At 39.5% G+C, this 21,977-nt stretch overlaps 1 protein-coding gene across 2 annotated transcripts in view; it reads right to left on the bottom strand.

Annotated features, from left to right (window-relative positions):
- Nucleotides 1-527: 527 nt before the first annotated feature.
- The window catches only part of dom (domino helicase), a 479,765-nt gene continuing 458,315 nt past the window's right edge, over nucleotides 528-21,977 (bottom strand). For both annotated transcript variants that reach the window (XM_070088057.1, XM_070088056.1), the window contains one exon: nucleotides 528-1,020. In XM_070088057.1, the coding sequence (XP_069944158.1) occupies nucleotides 637-1,020 (384 nt within the window). In that variant the 3' untranslated portion in view covers nucleotides 528-636. The remainder of the gene's footprint in view (nucleotides 1,021-21,977) is intronic.

Raw genomic sequence — 21,977 nt, forward strand, 5'->3', positions numbered from 1 at the left:
ACATGCTGATAATCTACCTTACTGTGTATAATATTCATAACAAGGAAGTCTTCAACTTACGAACACGTTGGGGACCTTCTGTATTGTGTATAATAATGATATTATACACAATAATGATATAATGATATTATACACAATAATGATATACACAATACCGAAGATTCTCAATGTGTTTGTAAGTCAAGAGCTTCCTGTACTGTACCACATAAATCTGTCCATTATCCAGATGAAACCAAAAGTCCTGCAATATGAGTGACACTGCAAAATTTGAATAACATATGCTAAAAATAAAGATGCAGTGACTACAACTAAGGTCTGATTTAACCTTGATGATTATATATATATATATATATATATATATATATATATATATATATATATATATATATATATATATATATATATATATATATATATATATATATATATATATATATATATATATATATATATATATATATATATATATATATATATATATATATATATATATATATATATATATATATATATATATATATATATAAATAAAGAACTTTCTTACAATTATCTTCAGAACTCCAGATGAGCAACATATGAAACCCTATTATTTCAAAACAGTGTGAAAGATGTTGATGACAGCATTCTTGTTTTCATTTACTGCCCAACACCACCTTGCTGCCCCTGTTGTTGTGACTGTTGTTGCTGCTGTTGTTGTTGTTGCTGCTGCTGCTGTTGTGGCTGTTGTTGCTGTTGTTGTTGTTGTTGCTGCTGCTGCTGTTGTTGTTGTTGTTGTGTCTGTGCTGCTTGCTGAGTCTGAAGGGCTGATGTCTGTATTCTAACAGGACTCTGGGTGGGAGTCCTCACAGCAACAGACATTAATTGTCCTTGAAGGGCTGCAGATACTTGAGACAATATGGCAGGGTTGGTCACTTTCATGGTTCCAGCAGACAAGGCCAAAGTTGATGGTGATGAGCGTTCCCCAGCACTCACACGAATTGCAGAGCCTCCACCAACCACTGTAGACCCAGCTGACACAACCTGAAATAAATTATCTTGTATAATAATCTTAATTTTTAAGAATATTAATAGTATAGGTCCGCCATCACAAATCCGGCAATCAGTTATTAGGTTCCTTCAGTTATTTGGCACTGATTTTGACTAGCATAATTTCAAATTTCCATGGTTGCCACACCATCCTGCTGGTACTGTTTGGTGGTGCTACTTGCTGCATAAGTCATTCCAATTTCTTTTTCTCCATTTATTGTTTTAACCTGCTTACTTTTAGCCCTAGCCATGGTTCCAATGAATAAAAGAAATGCTTCTCATTATGTAAAGCACCGACACAGTACATTATCCATTAAAGATAAGGTGGCTTTGAAGCCACTGTCGGATGCCATGAGCTCAGTCTCATGAAGAAGGATAATATGCTTTATTATTACGCTAATATCAACACTACAGCTTATTTGTCTATCACAATTGATCTAATATGACATAATAAACAATATAAATAACATAAAACATGTTAAATACTCCAGAATGAATAATATTTGGCATAACACCGAGCAGTTCAACAGAGTTACGAAGAGGATATGGTAAACAAATACCATTCTCCTATCCTTGTCTTGGTGGCTTATATTAGAGAAAACAGAGTATAGCACAGGGCTAACTATGATATACACTCATATTCCACCATAAACATGAAACAAAAAAGTTATTTTCTCTCTATAGATTATCACACATAGCAGCATATGTGTAGAGAACCTAGGATAACCCCAAAAAAGTCAACGTGGCTTATTTTTAGTACCTGGCTTAGGTTAGCCATATATGATTGTTGGTAAATATTCGATTCCCAGCCAGGGTAGAAACATTAGGCGTGTTTCTTTACACCTGTTGTCTATGTTTACCCATCAGTAAATGGGTACCTGGGTGTTAGTCGACTAGTGTGGGTGTTATCCTGGGACACTGACCTAATTTTCTTGAAATACTCAGGATAATAAGTGCCTTTCTATACAGAAGCATGTCACTGATGTCAGCAAGGCCTGTATACCTTGTACATGTACGTGTAGTAAATATATTATTATTATTATTATTCTTCTTTCAACATACCAGCCGTATCCCACCGAGGTGGGGTGGCCCAAAAGAAAAAACTAAAGTTTCTCTTTTTAAATTTAGTAATATATACAGGAGAAGGGGTTACTAGCCCCTTGCTCCCGGCATTTTAGTCGCCTCTTACAACACGCTTGGCTTACGGAGGAAGAATTCTGTTCCACTTCCCCATGGAGGTAGGAGGAAATAAACAAGAACAAGAACTAGAAAGTAAATAGAAGAAAACCCAGAGGGGTGTGTGTGTATATATATGCTTGTACATGTATGTGTAGTGTGACCTAAATGCAAGTAGAAGTAGCAAGACATACCTGAAATCTTGCATGTTTATGAGGCAGACAAAAGACACCAGCAATCCTACCATCATGTAAAACAATTACAGGCTTTCGTTGTACACTCACTTGGCAGGATGGTAGTACCTCCCTGGGCGGTTGCTGTTTACCAACCTACTACCTAGTTCTTATTATTATTATTATTATTATTATTATTATATTATTATTTTCTCAGTTGTTTGTTGGGTTATCTTATTCAAACTTGGGCAATGTATGATGGAAAGATACTTCTTCATCATCATCAGACCATAAATAGCAGAGTTCACTTCTCAGCCATTAGCGGTATATCTTTGTATGGTTGTTATGGTTATATTCTCATTTTTTCGGTCTCATTTGATAGAATGAAAGATATATTACAGAAATAGATATGATTTTGATTGCTTTCATGATGAAAAGTACCTTGAAATTGCGCTCACAGTAGCAAAAATGTTCTATTCTTCAGCGAAACTCAAGAGTAAACAAATGACGTCACTGTCCAATACCTGTCCGCCTGCCAGTCTAAATTCCAGTACGGAGTCAAGAATGGAATGACATTATTTATACAATTATTACAATAATGCAGTAGTCTGCATAACAGTAAATCTTCTATTTTTTGTTAATAAAAATTCCAAATGGTAAGCAAGAGTAATATAAGAGGGGCCTGTAGCCGTGACTAATGAACAGAGAAAATGTTATTTTAGTGCCAGGAATGTCTGCATTGTTTATTCTGGATCCTATTTTGAAATTGGCATCTGTTGAAATTTGTGTGAAATCGGCCAAATTGCCAATTTCTGACCACTTTATTGGGTAGTTGAAATAAGTGAATAGGCGGTTTCTTGTACTCAGTTGACAGACTAGAAGTAAATAAGTTTATTCAGGTATACACAAATACAGTTACATAGATTATCATACATAGCAGTGTATGTATAGAGAACCTAGGATAACCCAGAAAAGTCAGACAAAGTAACTTATTTCCAGTACCTGGCTTGGGTTTGCCATATATGATTTTTGGTAATTTTTTTTTTCTAGGTTGTTTGTTAGGCTATCTCATTGAAACTTGGGCAATGTATGATGGAAAGATGCTTCTTAACGTACAACAAAAATAAAAAAGACGGACGATAAATAAGGGAGTTCACTTCTCAGCCATTAGCCGCTTCTTTGCAGTATATTTTCGTATGTTTTTTTATGGTTGTATTCTCATTTTTTGGACTCATTTGATAGAATGGAAGATGTATTACAGAAACAGACATGATTTTGATTGCTTTCATGACGAAAAGTACCTTGAAATTGAGCTCAAAGTAGCGGAAATGTTTGATTTTTGCCGATGTTCAATGAACTGTGTAAGTCAAGTTGGTTAATTTTATTAAGTATATTCTAACCTAACCACTCTGTAATTCGGCAAACTCAGTAATCTGGCACACTACAGGTCCCAATGATGCCGGATTTGTGATGGAGGACCTGTACCACAAAAAAGTATAAAACTGGGTAAATATGATGAATCTGAAAATTAGTGAATACTGTAAGTTAACTTTGCAAAATGATGGCTAGACACCTTATACTTGTGAACTATTATATAGTGGACCCTCGGTTATCGTAATTAATCCGTTCCAGAGAGTGTGACTAAAGCCGAATTTGACGATTTCTGAATTCATTTTCCTCACAAGACATAATGTAAATCCAATGTAAATTCCAGACACCCAAAAGTATTAAAAAAATTAATTTTTTTACATGAAATATACATTCACCTACACAGAAAACAATGAGACATGAAGAATAAAACAAAAATAAAATGACATTTACCTTTATTGAAGACTCTTCTTAGTGTATTGAAGACAGGAAGAGGAAAGAGGATGGAAAAATTACTGTTTGGAAGGGGAACTCCCTTCCATAAAGACTTCAGGTATTGAGTCCTTTTCTGGGGTTACTTTCCTTCTTTGTTTTTTAATGCCACTAGGACCAGCTTGAGTCACTGGACCCCTGCTGCTCAAAAAAGTGTTCCAGAGAGGTCTGTTTCTGGTGTATATTAGGAATTGTGGTGGCGGCAGGGGAGTGTGTTAGGAGACAGGACAAAATAGTCCTTCAATATTACACTAATATCAACTCTACGGCTTATTTATCTAGCACAATTTATCTAATATGACATAATAAACAATATTAATAACATAGAAACACCATATATACTCTAGAATGAATATAATATGTCATATGTCTCTCTCCCTAACTGATGAGTGATGTTGTGCTGTTTGTATAACAGCCACTGAAAGATAAGCCTTACATAGTGGTGGTGATGGCAGCAGCAGAGGCAGTGGTGTTAGTCAGTAGCCCTATATACCTCCAACAACATTGGAGGAGTCAGTTTCGTGCTGTCCTTTTTCTATCGATTAATCGCTTAACTTACTTGCTACACTGTTAATGCTACACTTTATCGCTGGCTGGCACTATAGCCTTTACTGACTCCTGCTGCTTTAGAATCGTACATGTTGCAGAATCGCTGAAGAAGGCACATTCTCCCCTATCTCTCAGCCCTTTACCAAAGGGCTGGCTGGCACTAGGAACTTTCTTTGGGCCCATGGTGGCTTATTTAGCAGCTGCAAGCACTAAAAAGAATGGAATAATACGAAATGTATCGTATGAACATGTGGGATCGTGTTCACTGGCAGATAAACAATGGCACACTGGGTGTTGGGCCGCTGTTGCCATGCGAATGTGTTCGGGATGAATGACTATTACCAAGCTCAATGACAATCACCGAGCCAATATTTTCTGAATATTATGAAATCTGATGACTACGATATCCAGGGGTCCACTGTAGTCTGTTTAGTCACATCTCATGAGGGGAAAATGAAGCACAATGTTTTCATTCTACAGCAGAATGTCAAAGATTATAAATGTGGACTCATCAATCACATGGAAAATAAACACCAACTTAATTCTATATTTCCATTTCCAAACCCATTTGCATTAAGCATATGCAAGAAGTCTATGGCTTGAATGGTTCTGGTTTCCATACTATTTCTCTCAATACTTGATGGTAACAAATTAAAGTAAGTTTGCTGCAGCCTCAGTGTTTCTAAGAGACCCTTCCAGCCTAGGTCCTCAAACTTACAGTATATGGACACTGTAGAAGTTTACCTACAACACCAGTATCTACAGGCACAGTTTATAATAAGTCACACTGATCCTATGGGAATCTGACCTGACATAACCTGTACCCTAAGCAAAAAGTTAAAAGTGCCATTGATTGTACGTAAAAGTTTTAGCTGTGGTGTGATATGGCCCATACCATATCCAACTGTTTAGTCATATCCAAATTGGTACTCGAATGTAACTCATTCTAGAAGGCTGTTCGAGTGCCGATCCATTCGGGTATCGAACAAATTCTTTGCAACCAATTTTCTTTTTGGTTGGTTGTTATCACTAATCTTCGTTGGCACCATGGTGACTTATTTATACAATATTAAAAAAATGCTTGGTTGAGTGCTGAGCTTTGTTTGATTAGGGAGCTGTTCGCATACCGAAGTTCCACTCAAATTAGTTAAGGATGGATTCCACAGGTATATGTGGAAACTAGATTACTGTTTTTGACTATGAAATTATCTTTGGGTTTGCTGGACTTTGCTCATAGCCTGTAGTATAAGATTCTTTGCATCCTGGCTACTGAGATTATGCTCAATAGTTCCTCAAATGGCCACTCTAAAAGAATGAGTTCAGTATAAGTACTAAAGAACTCTTGAATGCTCAGTGTCCTGGTCAGTGCTGCCTCCACCAAGATTAAGGTGTTGGTTGAAGGAAGAGGATATCTGAAGAGTGCTTTTACCCAGGCAATCACTCAACATTCTTGGGAATAAAAATGCACATAAAACACTCAAACTTAAACTAAGTAACAAAAACAAGAACCAATAAGCTAAACAAGACACATTACACATATAGATACTTAACCCTTTGACTGTCGCGGCCGTATATATACGTCTTACGAGGTACCGTGTTTGACGTATATATACTCATAAATTCTAGCGGCTTCAAATCAAGCAGGAGAAAGCTGGTAGGCCCACATGTGAGAGAATGGGTCTGTGTGGTCAGTGTGCACCATATAAAAAAAATCCTGGAGCACACAGTGCATAATGAGAAAAGAAAAACTCCGACCGTTTTTTTTAATTAAAATGCCGACTTTGTGGTCTATTTTCGTATAGTATTCATGGTTGTATTCTCGTTTTTTGGTCTCATTTGATAGAATGGAACACATATTATAGAAATAGAGGTGAATTTGATTGATTTTACTATAAAAAGAACCTAGAAATGGAGCTCAAAGTAGGGGAAATGTTTGATTTTTGCCAATGTTCAAAAGTAAACAAATGATGCCATTGTCCAATAAATGTCCAACTAGCCATTCTAATATGCAGTCATGAATGGATTGATGTTATTTATACAATTATTACAGTATTGCAGTAGTCTGCATAATAGTAAGTCTTCTATTTTTTGTTTGAATAAAAATTCAAAATAGAAAGCAAGAGTAATATCAGAGGGGCCTGGAGACATGACTGATGAGCAAAGAAAATGTTATTTTAGAGCCAGGAATGTCTGCATTGTTCATTCTGGACCTTATTTTGAAATTGTCATATTTTTTAGTTTTCGTGAAATTGGCCAAATTGCAAATTTCGGACCACATTATTAGGTAGTTGAAATCAGTAAATGGGAAGTTTCTTGTACTCAATTGATAGAAAAAATGGAGTTCTAAAGAAATAGCTATGAGTTTGGGTGACTGGAACAATGGAATTAGCCGAAAATACAGATAAGGCTAAAGAGGTCTTTGTGGCATTTATGGATTTGGAAGAGGCGTATGACAGGGTGGATAGGGGGGCAATGTGGCAGATGTTGCAGGTGTATGGTGTAGGAGGTAGGTTACTGAAAGCAGTGAAGAGTTTTTACGAGGATAGTGAGGCTCAAGTTAGAGTACATAGGAAAGAGGGAAATTATTTCCCAGTAAAAGTAGGCCTTAGACAGGGATGTGTGATGTCACCGTGGTTGTTTAATATATTTATAGATGGGGTTGTAAGAGAAGTAAATGCGAGGGTCTTGACAAGAGGCGTGGAGTTAAAAGATAAGGAATCACACATAAAATGGGAGTTGTCACAGTTGCTCTTTGCTGATGACACTGTGCTCTTGGGAGATTCTGAAGAGAAGTTGCAGAGATTGGTGGATGAATTTGGTAGGGTGTGCAAAAGAAGAAAATTAAAAGCGAATACAGGAAAGAGTAAGGTTATGAGGAAAACAAAAATATTAGGTGATGAAAGATTGGATATCAGATTGGAGGGAGAGAGTATGGAGGAGGTGAATGTATTCAGATATTTGGGAGTGGACGTGTCAGCGGATGGGTCTATGAAGGATGAGGTGAATCATAGAATTGATGAGGGGAAAAGGGTGAGTGGTGCACTTAGGAGTCTGTGGAGACAAAGAACTTTGTCCTTGGAGGCAAAGAGGGGAATGTATGAGAGTATAGTTTTACCAACACTCTTATATGGGTGTGAAGCATGGGTGATGAATGTTGCAGCGAGGAGAAGGCTGGAGGCAGTGGAGATGTCATGTCTGAGGGCAATGTGTGGTGTGAATATAATGCAGAGAATTCGTAGTTTGGAAGTTAGGAGGAGGTGCGGGATTACCAAAACTGTTGTCCAGAGGGCTGAGGAAGGGTTGTTGAGGTGGTTCGGACATGTAGAGAGAATGGAGCGAAACAGAATGACTTCAAGAGTGTATCAGTCTGTAGTGGAAGGAACGCGGGGTAGGGGTCGGCCTAGGAAAGGTTGGAGGGAGGGGGTAAAGGAGGTTTTGTGTGCAAGGGGCTTGGACTTCCAACAGGCGTGCGTGAGCGTGTTTGATAGGAGTGAATGGAGACGAATGGTTTTTAATACTTGACGTGCTGTTGGAGTGTGAGCAAAGTAACATTTATGAAGGGGTTCAGGGAAACCGGCAGGCCGGACTTGAGTCCTGGAGATGGGAAGTACAGTGCCTGCACTCTGAAGGAGGGGTGTTAATGTTGCAGTTTAAAAACTGTAGTGTAAAGCACCCTTCTGGCAAGACAGTGATGGAGTGAATGATGGTGAAAGTTTTTCTTTTTCGGGCCACCCTGCCTTGGTGTTAATCGGCCAGTGTGATAATAAATAAATAAAATATATATATATATATATATATATATATATATATATATATATATATATATATATATATATATATATATATATATATATATATATACAGTGGACCCCCGCATAACGATTTTAATCCGTGCAAGAGGGCTCATTGGTATGCGAAATAATCAGTATGCGAATGAATTTTCCCCATAAGAAATAATGGAAATCAAATTAATCCGTGCAAGACACCCAAAAGTATGAAAAAAAAATTTTTACCACATGAAATATACATTTTCCTACACACAAAGAGAAGGATACATGCACAATAGTAGAGTAGTACATGCACAGTATATATTGTGCATGTACTACTCTACTAAATGAAGAATAAATGACACTTACCTTTATTGAAGATGCAGCAATGACTGATGAGACACTGTGTCCTGGGAGTGCCTTTTCCTCCTGAGTACTGTAGGTCCTGTTTGGTATTTTCTTCCAGAACAGGCCTTATCACACTGTGTATGTCACTACGATTCTTAAATCTCTCAAACCAACCTTTGCTGGCTCTAAATTCACCAATATGAGCACTAGTTCCAGGCATTTTCCCTGTTCACCTGGGTGTTAGTCGACTGGTGTGGGTTGCATCCTGGGAGACAAGATTAAGGACCCCAATGGAAATAAGTTATAAAGTCTTCGATGACACTGACTTTTTTGGGTTATCCTGGGTGGCAAATCTTCTGGGGTTAATTGTTTCTTGGTATATTCTCAATAAGCCACACCAACAACAGTGCTACAGCAGCAGCAGACGATGCTACAGCAGCAGCAGACGATGTTACAGCAGCAGCAGCAGCAGCAGACGATGCTACAGCAGCAGCAGCAGCTGACAGTGCTACAGCAGCAGCAGACGATGCTACAGCAGCAGCAGATGATGCTACAGCAGCAGCAGCAGCAGCAGCAGCTGTACCACCAATAGTAGCGATGGTTGATTGGGGTTTATTATACAACCTGGCCAGCTCGGAGACACGCACTCCACTTTCATACTTATCAATGATCTTTTTCTTCATCTCTATTGTAATTCTCACCCTTATTGCTAGGGTTGGCACTAGAAGCTTTCTTGGGGCCCATGGTCACTTATTTTCCAGATAAAGCACTGAAAACAATGTAATAATACGAAATGTTCCGATTGTATGCTTGGATGTTACCGCGGAGGCTGGCTGGTAAACAATGCCACCGGCGGAACATGTGAGGCTGGCTGAGGGCGCACATTGGACGCGTCTCGGACGAAAATCGGTGAGTGGGTTTTTAAGCGGTATGCGAGGCAAAATTTTTGCGATTAAAGCAAGCGGTATGCGGATTAATCATTATGTGATGCCAACGGTATGCGGGGGTCCACTGTATATATATACAGTGGACCCCCGGTTTACGATCAGCTCCCAATGCGACCAATTATGTAAGTGTATTTATGTAAGTGCGTTTGTATGTGTATGTTTGGGGGTCTGAAATGGACTAATCTAATTCACAATATTCCTTATGGGAACAAATTCGGTCAGTACTGGCACCTGAACATACTTGTGGAATGAAATAATATCGTAAACTGGGGTTCCACTGTATATATATATCTTTCTTTCTTTCAACACACCGGCCGTATCCCACCGAGGCGGGGTGGCCCAAAAGGAAAAACAAAAGTTTCTCCTTTTACATTTAGTAATATATACAGGAGAAGGGGTTACTGGCCCCTTGCTCCCGGCATTTCAGTCGCCTCTTACAACATGCATGGCTTATGGAGGAAGAATTCTGTTCCACTTCCCCATGGAGATAAGAGGAAATAAACAAGAACAAGAACTAGAAAGAAAATAGAAGAAAAGCCAGAGGGGTGTGTTTATATATGCTTGTACATGCATGTGTAGTGTGACCTAAGTGTAAGTAGAAGTAGCAAGACGTACCTGAAATCTTGCATGTTTATGAGACAGACAAAAGACAGCAGCAATCCTACCATCATGTAAAACAATTACAAGCTTTTGTTTTACACTCACTTGAAGCCTTTTTATCCACTTCTCCAAGGCTATGGGTCCCACAATTTACACCAGAGGTGGACCCATCCTATAAAAAAAATATATATATATATATATATATATATATATATATATATATATATATATATATATATATATTGGTAGTAGGTTGGTAGACAGCAACCACCCAGGGAAGTACTACCATCCTGCCAGATGACTGTGAAACAAAAACCTGTAACTGTTTTGCATGATGGTAGGATTGCTGGTTTCTTTTTCTGTCTCATAAACACGCTAAGATAACAGGGATATCTTGCTACTCCTACTTACACTTTGGTCACACTTCACAGACACACACATGCATATATATATATACATACATCTAGGTTTTTCTCCTTTTTCTAAATAGCTCTTGTTCTTTTTTATTTCTTCTATTGTCCATGGGGAAGTGGAAAAGAATCTTTCCTCCGTAAGCCATGCGTGTCGTATGAGGCGACTAAAATGCCGGGAGCAATGGGCTAGTAACCCCTTCTCCTGTATACAATTACTAAAAAAGAGAAGAAGAAAAACTTTATAAAACTGGGTTGCTTAAATGTGCGTGGATGTAGTGCGGATGACAAGAAACAGATGATTGCTGATGTTATGAATGAAAAGAAGTTGGATGTCCTGGCCCTAAGCGAAACAAAGCTGAAGGGGGTAGGAGAGTTTCAGTGGGGGGAAATAAATGGGATTAAATCTGGAGTATCTGAGAGAGTTAGAGCAAAGGAAGGGGTAGCAGTAATGTTAAATGATCAGTTATGGAAGGAGAAAAGAGAATATGAATGTGTAAATTCAAGAATTATGTGGATTAAAGTAAAGGTTGGATGCGAGAAGTGGGTCATAATAAGCGTGTATGCACCTGGAGAAGAGAGGAATGCAGAGGAGAGAGAGAGATTTTGGGAGATGTTAAGTGAATGTATAGGAGCCTTTGAACCAAGTGAGAGAGTAATTGTGGTAGGGGACTTGAATGCTAAAGTAGGAGAAACTTTTAGAGAGGGTGTGGTAGGTAAGTTTGGGGTGCCAGGTGTAAATGATAATGGGAGCCCTTTGATTGAACTTTGTATAGAAAGGGGTTTAGTTATAGGTAATACATATTTTAAGAAAAAGAGGATAAATAAGTATACACGATATGATGTAGGGCGAAATGACAGTAGTTTGTTGGATTATGTATTGGTAGATAAAAGACTGTTGAGTAGACTTCAGGATGTACATGTTTATAGAGGGGCCACAGATATATCAGATCACTTTCTAGTTGTAGCTACACTGAGAGTAAAAGGTAGATGGGATACAAGGAGAATAGAAGCATCAGGGAAGAGAGAGGTGAAGGTTTATAAACTAAAAGAGGAGGCAGTTAGGGTAAGATATAAACAGCTATTGGAGGATAGATGGGCTAATGAGAGCATAGGCAATGGGGTCGAAGAGGTATGGGGTAGGTTTAAAAATGTAGTGTTAGAGTGTTCAGCAGAAGTTTGTGGTTACAGGAAAGTGGGTGCAGGAGGGAAGAGGAGCGATTGGTGGAATGATGATGTAAAGAGAGTAGTAAGGGAGAAAAAGTTAGCATATGAGAAGTTTTTACAAAGTAGAAGTGATGCAAGGAGGGAAGAGTATATGGAGAAAAAGAGAGAAGTTAAGAGAGTGGTGAAGCAATGTAAAAAGAGAGCAAATGAGAGAGTGGGTGAGATGTTATCAACAAATTTTGTTGAAAATAAGAAAAAGTTTTGGAGTGAGATTAACAAGTTAAGAAAGCCTAGAGAACAAATGGATTTGTCAGTTAAAAATAGGAGAGGAGAGTTATTAAATGGAGAGTTAGAGGTATTGGGAAGATGGAAGGAATATTTTGAGGAATTGTTAAATGTTGATGAAGATAGGGAAGCTGTGATTTCGTGTATAGGGCAAGGAGGAATAACATCTTGTAGGAGTGAGGAAGAGCCAGTTGTGAGTGTGGGGGAAGTTCGTGAGGCAGTAGGTAAAATGAAAGGGGGTAAGGCAGCCGGGATTGATGGGATAAAGATAGAAATGTTAAAAGCAGGTGGGGATATAGTTTTGGAGTGGTTGGTGCAATTATTTAATAAATGTATGGAAGAGGGTAAGGTACCTAGGGATTGGCAGAGAGCATGCATAGTTCCTTTGTATAAAGGCAAAGGGGATAAAAGAGAGTGCAAAAATTATAGGGGGATAAGTCTGTTGAGTGTACCTGGTAAAGTGTATGGTAGAGTTATAATTGAAAGAATTAAGAGTAAGATGGAGAATAGGATAGCAGATGAACAAGGAGGCTTTAGGAAAGGTAGGGGGTGTGTGGACCAGGTGTTTACAGTGAAACATATAAGTGAACAGTATTTAGATAAGGCTAAAGAGGTCTTTGTGGCATTTATGGATTTGGAAAAGGCGTATGACAGGGTGGATAGGGGGGCAATGTGGCAGATGTTGCAAGTGTATGGTGTAGGAGGTAGGTTACTGAAAGCAGTGAAGAGTTTTTACGAGGATAGTGAGGCTCAAGTTAGAGTATGTAGGAAAGAGGGAAATTTTTTCCCAGTAAAAGTGGGCCTTAGACAAGGATGTGTGATGTCACCGTGGTTGTTTAATATATTTATAGATGGGGTTGTAAGAGAAGTAAATGCGAGGGTCTTGGCAAGAGGCGTGGAGTTAAAAGATAAAGAATCACACACAAAGTGGGAGTTGTCACAGCTGCTCTTTGCTGATGACACTGTGCTCTTGGGAGATTCTGAAGAGAAGTTGCAGAGATTGGTGGATGAATTTGGTAGGGTGTGCAAAAGAAGAAAATTAAAGGTGAATACAGGAAAGAGTAAGGTTATGAGGATAACAAAAAGATTAGGTGATGAAAGATTGAATATCAGATTGGAGGGAGAGAGTATGGAGGAGGTGAACGTATTCAGATATTTGGGAGTGGACGTGTCAGCGGATGGGTCTATGAAAGATGAGGTGAATCATAGAATTGATGAGGGAAAAAGAGTGAGTGGTGCACTTAGGAGTCTGTGGAGACAAAGAACTTTGTCCTTGGAGGCAAAGAGGGGAATGTATGAGAGTATAGTTTTACCAACGCTCTTATATGGGTGTGAAGCGTGGGTGATGAATGTTGCAGCGAGGAGAAGGCTGGAGGCAGTGGAGATGTCATGTCTGAGGGCAATGTGTGGTGTGAATATAATGCAGAGAATTCGTAGTTTGGAAGTTAGGAGGAGGTGCGGGATTACCAAAACTGTTGTCCAGAGGGCTGAGGAAGGGTTGTTGAGGTGGTTCGGACATGTAGAGAGAATGGAGCGAAACAGAATGACTTCAAGAGTGTATCAGTCTGTAGTGGAAGGAAGGCGGGGTAGGGGTCGGCCTAGGAAGGGTTGGAGGGAGGGGGTAAAGGAGGTTTTGTGTGCGAGGGGCTTGGACTTCCAGCAGGCATGCGTGAGCGTGTTTGATAGGAGTGAATGGAGACAAATGGTTTTTAATACTTGACGTGCTGTTGGAGTGTGAGCAAAGTAACATTTATGAAGGGATTCAGGGAAACCGGCAGGCCGGACTTGAGTCCTGGAGATGGGAAGTACAGTGCCTGCACTCTGAAGGAGGGGTGTTAATGTTGCAGTTTAAAAACTGTAGTGTAAAGCACCCTTCTGGCAAGACAGTGATGGAGTGAATGATGGTGAAAGTTTTTCTTTTTCGGGCCACCCTGCCTTGGTGGGAATCGGCCGGTGTGATAATAATAATAAAATAAATATATACATATATATATATATATATATATTATATATATATATATTATATATTGTAGGTAGTAGGTTGGTAGACAGCAACCACCCAGGGAAGTACTACCGTCCTGCCAGATGACTGTGAAACAAAAACCTGTAACTGTTTTGCATGATGGTAGGATTGCTGGTTTCTTTTTCTGTCTCATAAACACGCTAGATAACAGGGATATTTTGCTACTCCTACTTACACTTTGGTCACACTTCACAGACACGCACATGCATATATATATATATATATACATACATCTAGGTTTTTCTCCCTTTTTCTAAATAGCTCTTGTCCTTTTTATTTCTTTTATTGTCCATGGGGAAGTGGAAAAGAATCTTTCCTCCGTAAGCCATGCGTGTCGTGTGAGGCGACTAAAATGCCGGGAGCAATGGGCTAGTAACCCCTTCTCCTGTATACATTTACTAAAAAAGAGAAGAAGAAAAACTTTATAAAACTGGGTTGCTTAAATGTGCGTGGATGTAGTGCGGATGACAAGAAACAGATGATTGCTGATGTTATGAATGAAAAGAAGTTGGATGTCCTGGCTCTAAGCGAAACAAAGCTGAAGGGGGTAGGAGAGTTTCAGTGGGGGGAAATAAATGGGATTAAATCTGGAGTATCTGAGAGAGTTAGAGCAAAGGAAGGGGTAGCAGTAATGTTAAATGATCAGTTATGGAAGGAGAAAAGAGAATATGAATGTGTAAATTCAAGAATTATGTGGATTAAAGTAAAGGTTGGATGTGAGAAGTGGGTCATAATAAGCGTGTATGCACCTGGAGAAGAGAGGAATGCAGAGGAGAGAGAGAGATTTTGGGAGATGTTAAGTGAATGTATAGGAGCCTTTGAACCAAGTGAGAGAGTAATTGTGGTAGGGGACCTGAATGCTAAAGTAGGAGAAACTTTTAGAGAGGGTGTGGTAGGTAAGTTTGGGGTGCCAGGTGTAAATCATAATGGGAGCCCTTTGATTGAACTTTGTGTAGAAAGGGGTTTAGTTATAGGTAATACATATTTTAAGAAAAAGAGGATAAATAAGTATACAAGATATGATGTAGGGCGAAATGACAGTAGTTTGTTGGATTATGTATTGGTAGATAAAAGACTGCTGAGTAGACTTCAGGATGTACATGTTTATAGAGGGGCCACAGATATATCAGATCACTTTCTAGTTGTAGCTACACTGAGAGTAAAAGGTAGATGGGATACAAGGAGAATAGAAGCATCAGGGAAGAGAGAGGTGAAGGTTTATAAACTAAAAGAGGAGGCAGTTAGGGTAAGATATAAACAGCTATTGGAGGATAGATGGGCAAATGTGAGCATAGGCAATGGGGTCGAAGAGGTATGGGGTAGGATTAAAAATGTAGTGTTAGAGTGTTCAGCAGAAGTTTGTGGTTACAGGAAAGTGGGTGCAGGAGGGAAGAGGAGCGATTGGTGGAATGATGATGTAAAGAGAGTAGTAAGGGAGAAAAAGTTAGCATATGAGAAGTTTTTACAAAGTAGAAGTGATGCAAGGAGGGAAGAGTATATGGAGAAAAAGAGAGAGGTTAAGAGAGTGGTGAAGCAATGTAAAAAGAGAGCAAATGAGAGAGTGGGTGAGATGTTATCAACAAATTTTGTTGAAAATAAGAAAAAGTTTTGGAGTGAGATTAACAAGTTAAGAAAGCCTAGAGAACAAATGGATTTGTCAGTTAAAAATAGGAGAGGAGAGTTATTAAATGGAGAGTTAGAGGTATTGGGAAGATGGAGGGAATATTTTGAGGAATTGTTAAATGTTGATGAAGATAGGGAAGCTGTGATTTCGTGTATAGGGCAAGGAGGAATAACATCTTGTAGGAGTGAGGAAGAGCCAGTTGTGAGTGTGGGGGAAGTTCGTGAGGCAGTAGGTAAAATGAAAGGGGGTAAGGCAGCCGGGATTGATGGGATAAAGATAGAAATGTTAAAAGCAGGTGGGGATATAGTTTTGGAGTGGTTGGTGCAATTATTTAATAAATGTATGGAAGAGGGTAAGGTACCTAGGGATTGGCAGAGACCATGCATAGTTCCTTTGTATAAAGGCAAAGGGGATAAAAGAGAGTGCAAAAATTATAGGGGGATAAGTCTGTTGAGTGTACCTGGTAAAGTGTATGGTAGAGTTATAATTGAAAGAATTAAGAGTAAGACGGAGAATAGGATAGCAGATGAACAAGGAGGCTTTAGGAAAGGTAGGGGGTGTGTGGACCAGGTGTTTACAGTGAAACATATAAGTGAACAGTATTTAGATAAGGCTAAAGAGGTCTTTGTGGCATTTATGGATTTGGAAAAGGCGTATGACAGGGTGGATAGGGGGGCAATGTGGCAGATGTTGCAAGTGTATGGTGTAGGAGGTAGGTTACTGAAAGCAGTGAAGAGTTTTTACGAGGATAGTGAGGCTCAAGTTAGAGTATGTAGGAAAGAGGGAAATTTTTTCCCTGTAAAAGTAGGCCTTAGACAAGGATGTGTGATGTCACCGTGGTTGTTTAATATATTTATAGATGGGGTTGTAAGAGAAGTAAATGCGAGGGTCTTGGCAAGAGGCGTGGAGTTAAAAGATAAAGAATCACACACACAGTGGGAGTTGTCACAGCTGCTCTTTGCTGATGACACTGTGCTCTTGGGAGATTCTGAAGAGAAGTTGCAGAGATTGGTGGATGAATTTGGTAGGGTGTGCAAAAGAAGAAAATTAAAGGTGAATACAGGAAAGAGTAAGGTCATGAGGATAACAAAAAGATTAGGTGATGAAAGATTGAATATCAGATTGGAGGGAGAGAGTGTGGAGGAGGTGAACGTATTCAGATATTTGGGAGTGGACGTGTCAGCGGATGGGTCTATGAAAGATGAGGTGAATCATAGAATTGATGAGGGAAAAAGAGTGAGTGGTGCACTTAGGAGTCTGTGGAGACAAAGAACTTTGTCCTTGGAGGCAAAGAGGGGAATGTATGAGAGTATAGTTTTACCAACGCTCTTATATGGGTGTGAAGCGTGGGTGATGAATGTTGCAGCGAGGAGAAGGCTGGAGGCAGTGGAGATGTCATGTCTGAGGGCAATGTGTGGTGTGAATATAATGCAGAGAATTCGTAGTTTGGAAGTTAAGAGGAGGTGCGGGATTACCAAAACTGTTGTCCAGAGGGCTGAGGAAGGGTTGTTGAGGTGGTTCGGACATGTAGAGAGAATGGAGCGAAACAGAATGACTTCAAGAGTGTATCAGTCTGTAGTGGAAGGAAGGCGGGGTAGGGGTCGGCCTAGGAAAGGTTGGAGGGAGGGGGTAAAGGAGGTTTTGTGTGTGAGGGGCTTGGACTTCCAGCAGGCATGCATGAGCGTGTTTGATAGGAGTGAATGGAGACAAATGGTTTTTAATACTTGACGTGCTGTTGGAGTGTGAGCAAAGTAACATTTATGAAGGGATTCAGGGAAACCGGCAGGCCGGACTTGAGTCCTGGAGATGAGAAGTACAGTGCCTGCACTCTGAAGGAGGGGTGTTAATGTTGCAGTTTAAAAACTGTAGTGTAAAGCACCCTTCTGGCAAGACAGTGATGGAGTGAATGATGGTGAAAGTTTTTCTTTTTCGGGCCACCCTGCCTTGGTGGGAATCGGCCAGTGTGATAATAAAAAAAAAAAAAAACAAAAAAATATATATATATATATATATATATATATTATAGGTAGTAGGTTGGTAGACAGCAACCGCCCTGGGAGGTACTACCGTCCTGCCAAGTGAGTGTAAAACGAAAGCCTGTAATTGTTTTACATGATGGTAGGATTGCTGGTGTCCTTTTTTCTGTCTCATGAACATGCAAGATTTCAGGTACGTCTTGCTACTTCTACTTACACTTAGGTCACACTACACATACATGTACAAGCACATATATACACACCCCTCTGGGTTTTCTTCTATTTTCTTTCTAGTTCTTATTCTTGTTTATTTCCTCTTATCTCCATGGGGAAGTGGAACAGAATTCTTCCTCCGTAAGCCATGCGTGTTGTAAGAGGCAACTAAAATGCCGGGAGCAAGGGGCTAGTAACCTCTTCTCCTGTATATATTACTAAATGTAAAAGGAGAAACTTTCGTTTTTCCTTTTGGGCCACCCCGCCTCGGTGGGATACGGCCGGTGTGTTGAAAGAAAGAAAGATATATATATATATATATATATATATATATATATATATATATATTTTATAGGTAGTACGTTGGTAGACAGCAGCTGCCCAGGGAGGTACTATCGTCCTGCCAAGCGAGTGTAAAATGGAAACCTGTAATTATTTTACAAGATGGTAGGATTGCTGGTGTCTTTTTTCTGTCTCATAAACATGCAAGATTTCAGGTACGTCTTGCTACTTCTACTTACACTTAGGTCACACTACACATGCATGTACAAGCATATATAAACACACCCCTCTGGCTTTTCTTCTATTTTCTTTCTAGTTCTTGTTCTTGTTTATTTCCTCTTATCTCCATGGGGAAGTGGAACAGAATTCTTCCTCCATAAGCCATGCATGTTGTAAGAGGCAACTAAAATGCCAGGAGCAAGGGGCTAGTAACCCCTTCTCCTGTATATATTACTAAATGTAAAAGGAGAAACTTTCGTTTTTCCTTTTGGGCCACCCCGCCTCGGTGGGACACGGCCGGTGTGTTGAAAGAAAGAAAGATATATATATTTAGGTAGTAGGTTGGTAGACAGCAAGCACCCAGGGGGGTACTACCATCCTGCCAAGTGAGTGTGAAACGAAAGCCTGTAATTGTTTTACATGATGGTAGGATTGCTGATATCTTTTTACAGGTTAACTTTACTCGTATGTACACCAATAGTCTCTCTAAGGTTTTCACTTTTCTGTTCAGATATTTACACTTCTTTCTGTGTATTGTACACAAAACCTAGCTATGGGCAGCACCACATGCCTGAGAATGATGCCTAGTGCTGCTGTTTTTTGCTATGTTTTGTTTCTTTTGGTTTTGTTATTTTCTCATCTGCTGTCTACTTCCTTTGCTGCTCACCCAGTAATCTAACCTGTCTTTGCACTTATCTCTCTCTCACACTTTGGGGTTGCCACTTGTCCTGTTATTATTTATATAATTATGACCACTAGAGGCAACAGTGGTGCCTGCCCAGTAGGCCTCCTTGCCTTCACTCTTCTACCAAATATTGGCACTTCAAATTTTCTATGAAACTGTGGTATTCCTCTTGCCATTCTCACTTTGTAAACCTGGTTTCTCACTTGTGGGGTTGCTCACTGACCCTGCCATGATCACTGACCTCTTTTATATAATAAATAAGCCCTAAAAACACTAAAATTCAGGAAGCCCTGCTATGGCTGTTACACTCGTGACTGTGGGTGCGTGTACGTATGCCTGTGTGCATGTGTTTGTGCACACGTGTGCATGCATTTGTGTGCACGTGTGTGTGTTTATTTTAACATGCCAGCTGTCTCCCACCAAGGCAGGGTGACCTAAAAGAGAAAAAAAACACTTTCACCATCATTCAACACTCACCATCATTCACACATAATCACTCTCCTTTGTAGAGGCGCTCCGATACAACAGTTCAAATATCACTCCAAACAGCCTTGGATTTCAGTGAAGCCTTCGATAGAGTACCTCACAGGAGACTCTTAAGTGGCAGCTCATGGTATAGGAGGTAAAGTTCTACAATGGATAGAGGCATGGCTTACCAATAGAAAGCAGAGAGTTTCCATTAATTGGGTCAAATCTGAATGGGGCTTAGTCACTAGTGGCATTCCATAAGGATCAGTTTTAGGCCCAGTGTTGGTCATAATTTACATTATTGACCTTGATGAAGGAATTACAAGTGACATGAGCAAATTTGCTGATGATACAAAAATAATCCATATGATTCATTCTGAGGAGGATACCAGTGAACTCCAGAAGGATTTGGATAAATTCATGTCTTGGTCTGAAAAGTGGCAGATGAATTTCAGTGTGAGCAAGTGTAAAGTCCTAGTCCTTGATAACGAAAATAACACTCGAATTTATAAACTAGGTGAAGTAGAACTTGATCATACAGAATGTGAAAAAAAACTTGGGAGTCATGGTAAGCAGAAATCTGAAGCCAAGACAGCAGTGCCTAAGTGTGTGCAGTAAGGGTAACAGATTACTAAGATTTATTTCAAGACGTATAAGTAACAGAAGTCCAAAAGTTATTTTACAATTCTATACATCACTAGTGAGGCCTCATTTGGATTATGCCGCCAAGTTTTGGTCTCCTTACTACAGGATGGATATAGATTCATTGGAGAACATACAGAGAAGAATGACTAAAACAATTTACCGTATAAGGAATCTCCCATATGAAGATACTTAGAGCCTTGAATCTTCACTCTCTGGTGAGACATAGAATGAGGAGAGATATCATCGGAGTTTATACGTGGATGACAGGCAAAAATAAGGATATATTAATAAAGTACTGAGGGTGTCGAACCAGGTAAGAACCAAAAATAACGGATTTAAGTTTGGTAAATTTAGATTTATAAAGGACATAGGTAAGTACTGGTTTTCAAACAGAGTTGTGGATGCGTGGAACAATCTTCCGAGTAGGGTGATCGAGACTAGGACCTTGGGTGGCTTTAAAAAGAAACTGGACAAATATGAGTGGGAGGGGCTGGGTTTGATTGGTGTCGTGCATATGGAAGTAAATTCTTGGGTAGCTTTGGGTAGTGGTGGTTTTGATAAGGACTTGCCTTGTATGGACCAGTAGGCCTTCTGCAGTGTTCCTCCATTCTTATGTTCTTATGTTATCCCAAACTCCTCCTTTAAAGTGCAGGCATTGTACTTCCCACCTCCAGGACTCAAGTCCAGCTAACTGGTTTGCCTGAATCCCTTCACGAAATATTACCCTGCTCACACTCCAACAGCTCATCAGGTCCCAAAAACCATTAGTCTCCATTCACTCCTATCCTAACATGCTCACACATGCCTGCTGTATGTCCAAACTCCTTGCACACAAAACCTCTTTTTCCCCTTCCCTCCATCCTTTTCTAGGATGACCCCTAACCTTCCTCCCCTCCACTACAGATTTATACACCCTCCAAATCATCCTATTTTGCTCCATCCTCTCTAAATGACTAAACCACCTCAAAAACCCCTCCTCAGTCCTCTGAATAATACTTTCAGTAACTCCACATCTCCTCCTAATTTCTACACTATGAATTCGCTGCATAATATTTACACCACACACTGCCCTTAGACATGACATCTCCACTGCCTCCAGCCTCCTCCTTGCTGTAGCATTTACAGCCCATGCTTCAAACCCATATAAGTGCTGGTGTTACTATATTCTCATACATTCCCTTCTTTGCATCCATGGATAACATTCTTTGTCTCCACAGATACCTCAATGTACCACCCACCCTTTTTCTTCATCAGTTCTATGGTTTACTTTGTCCTTCAAAACCCATCTGCTGACAAGTCAACTCCCAAATATCTGAACACATTCACTTCTTCCATACTTCCTCCCTTCAATGTGATATTCAATTTTTCTTTACCAAATGTGTTTGAAACCCTCATCACCTTACTCTTATCTATGTTCACTTTCAACTTTCTTCCTTTATTTTAACAATTCCATTTGTGGAATAAAATCTTAAATTTTACAATTTCAAATACATACCAAACCTGTACATTGCTTGCAAGCAAGAATATTTTGATT

The sequence above is a fragment of the Cherax quadricarinatus genome, chromosome 23 (assembly GCF_038502225.1).
Source record: "Cherax quadricarinatus isolate ZL_2023a chromosome 23, ASM3850222v1, whole genome shotgun sequence".
NCBI lineage: Eukaryota > Metazoa > Arthropoda > Malacostraca > Decapoda > Parastacidae > Cherax > Cherax quadricarinatus.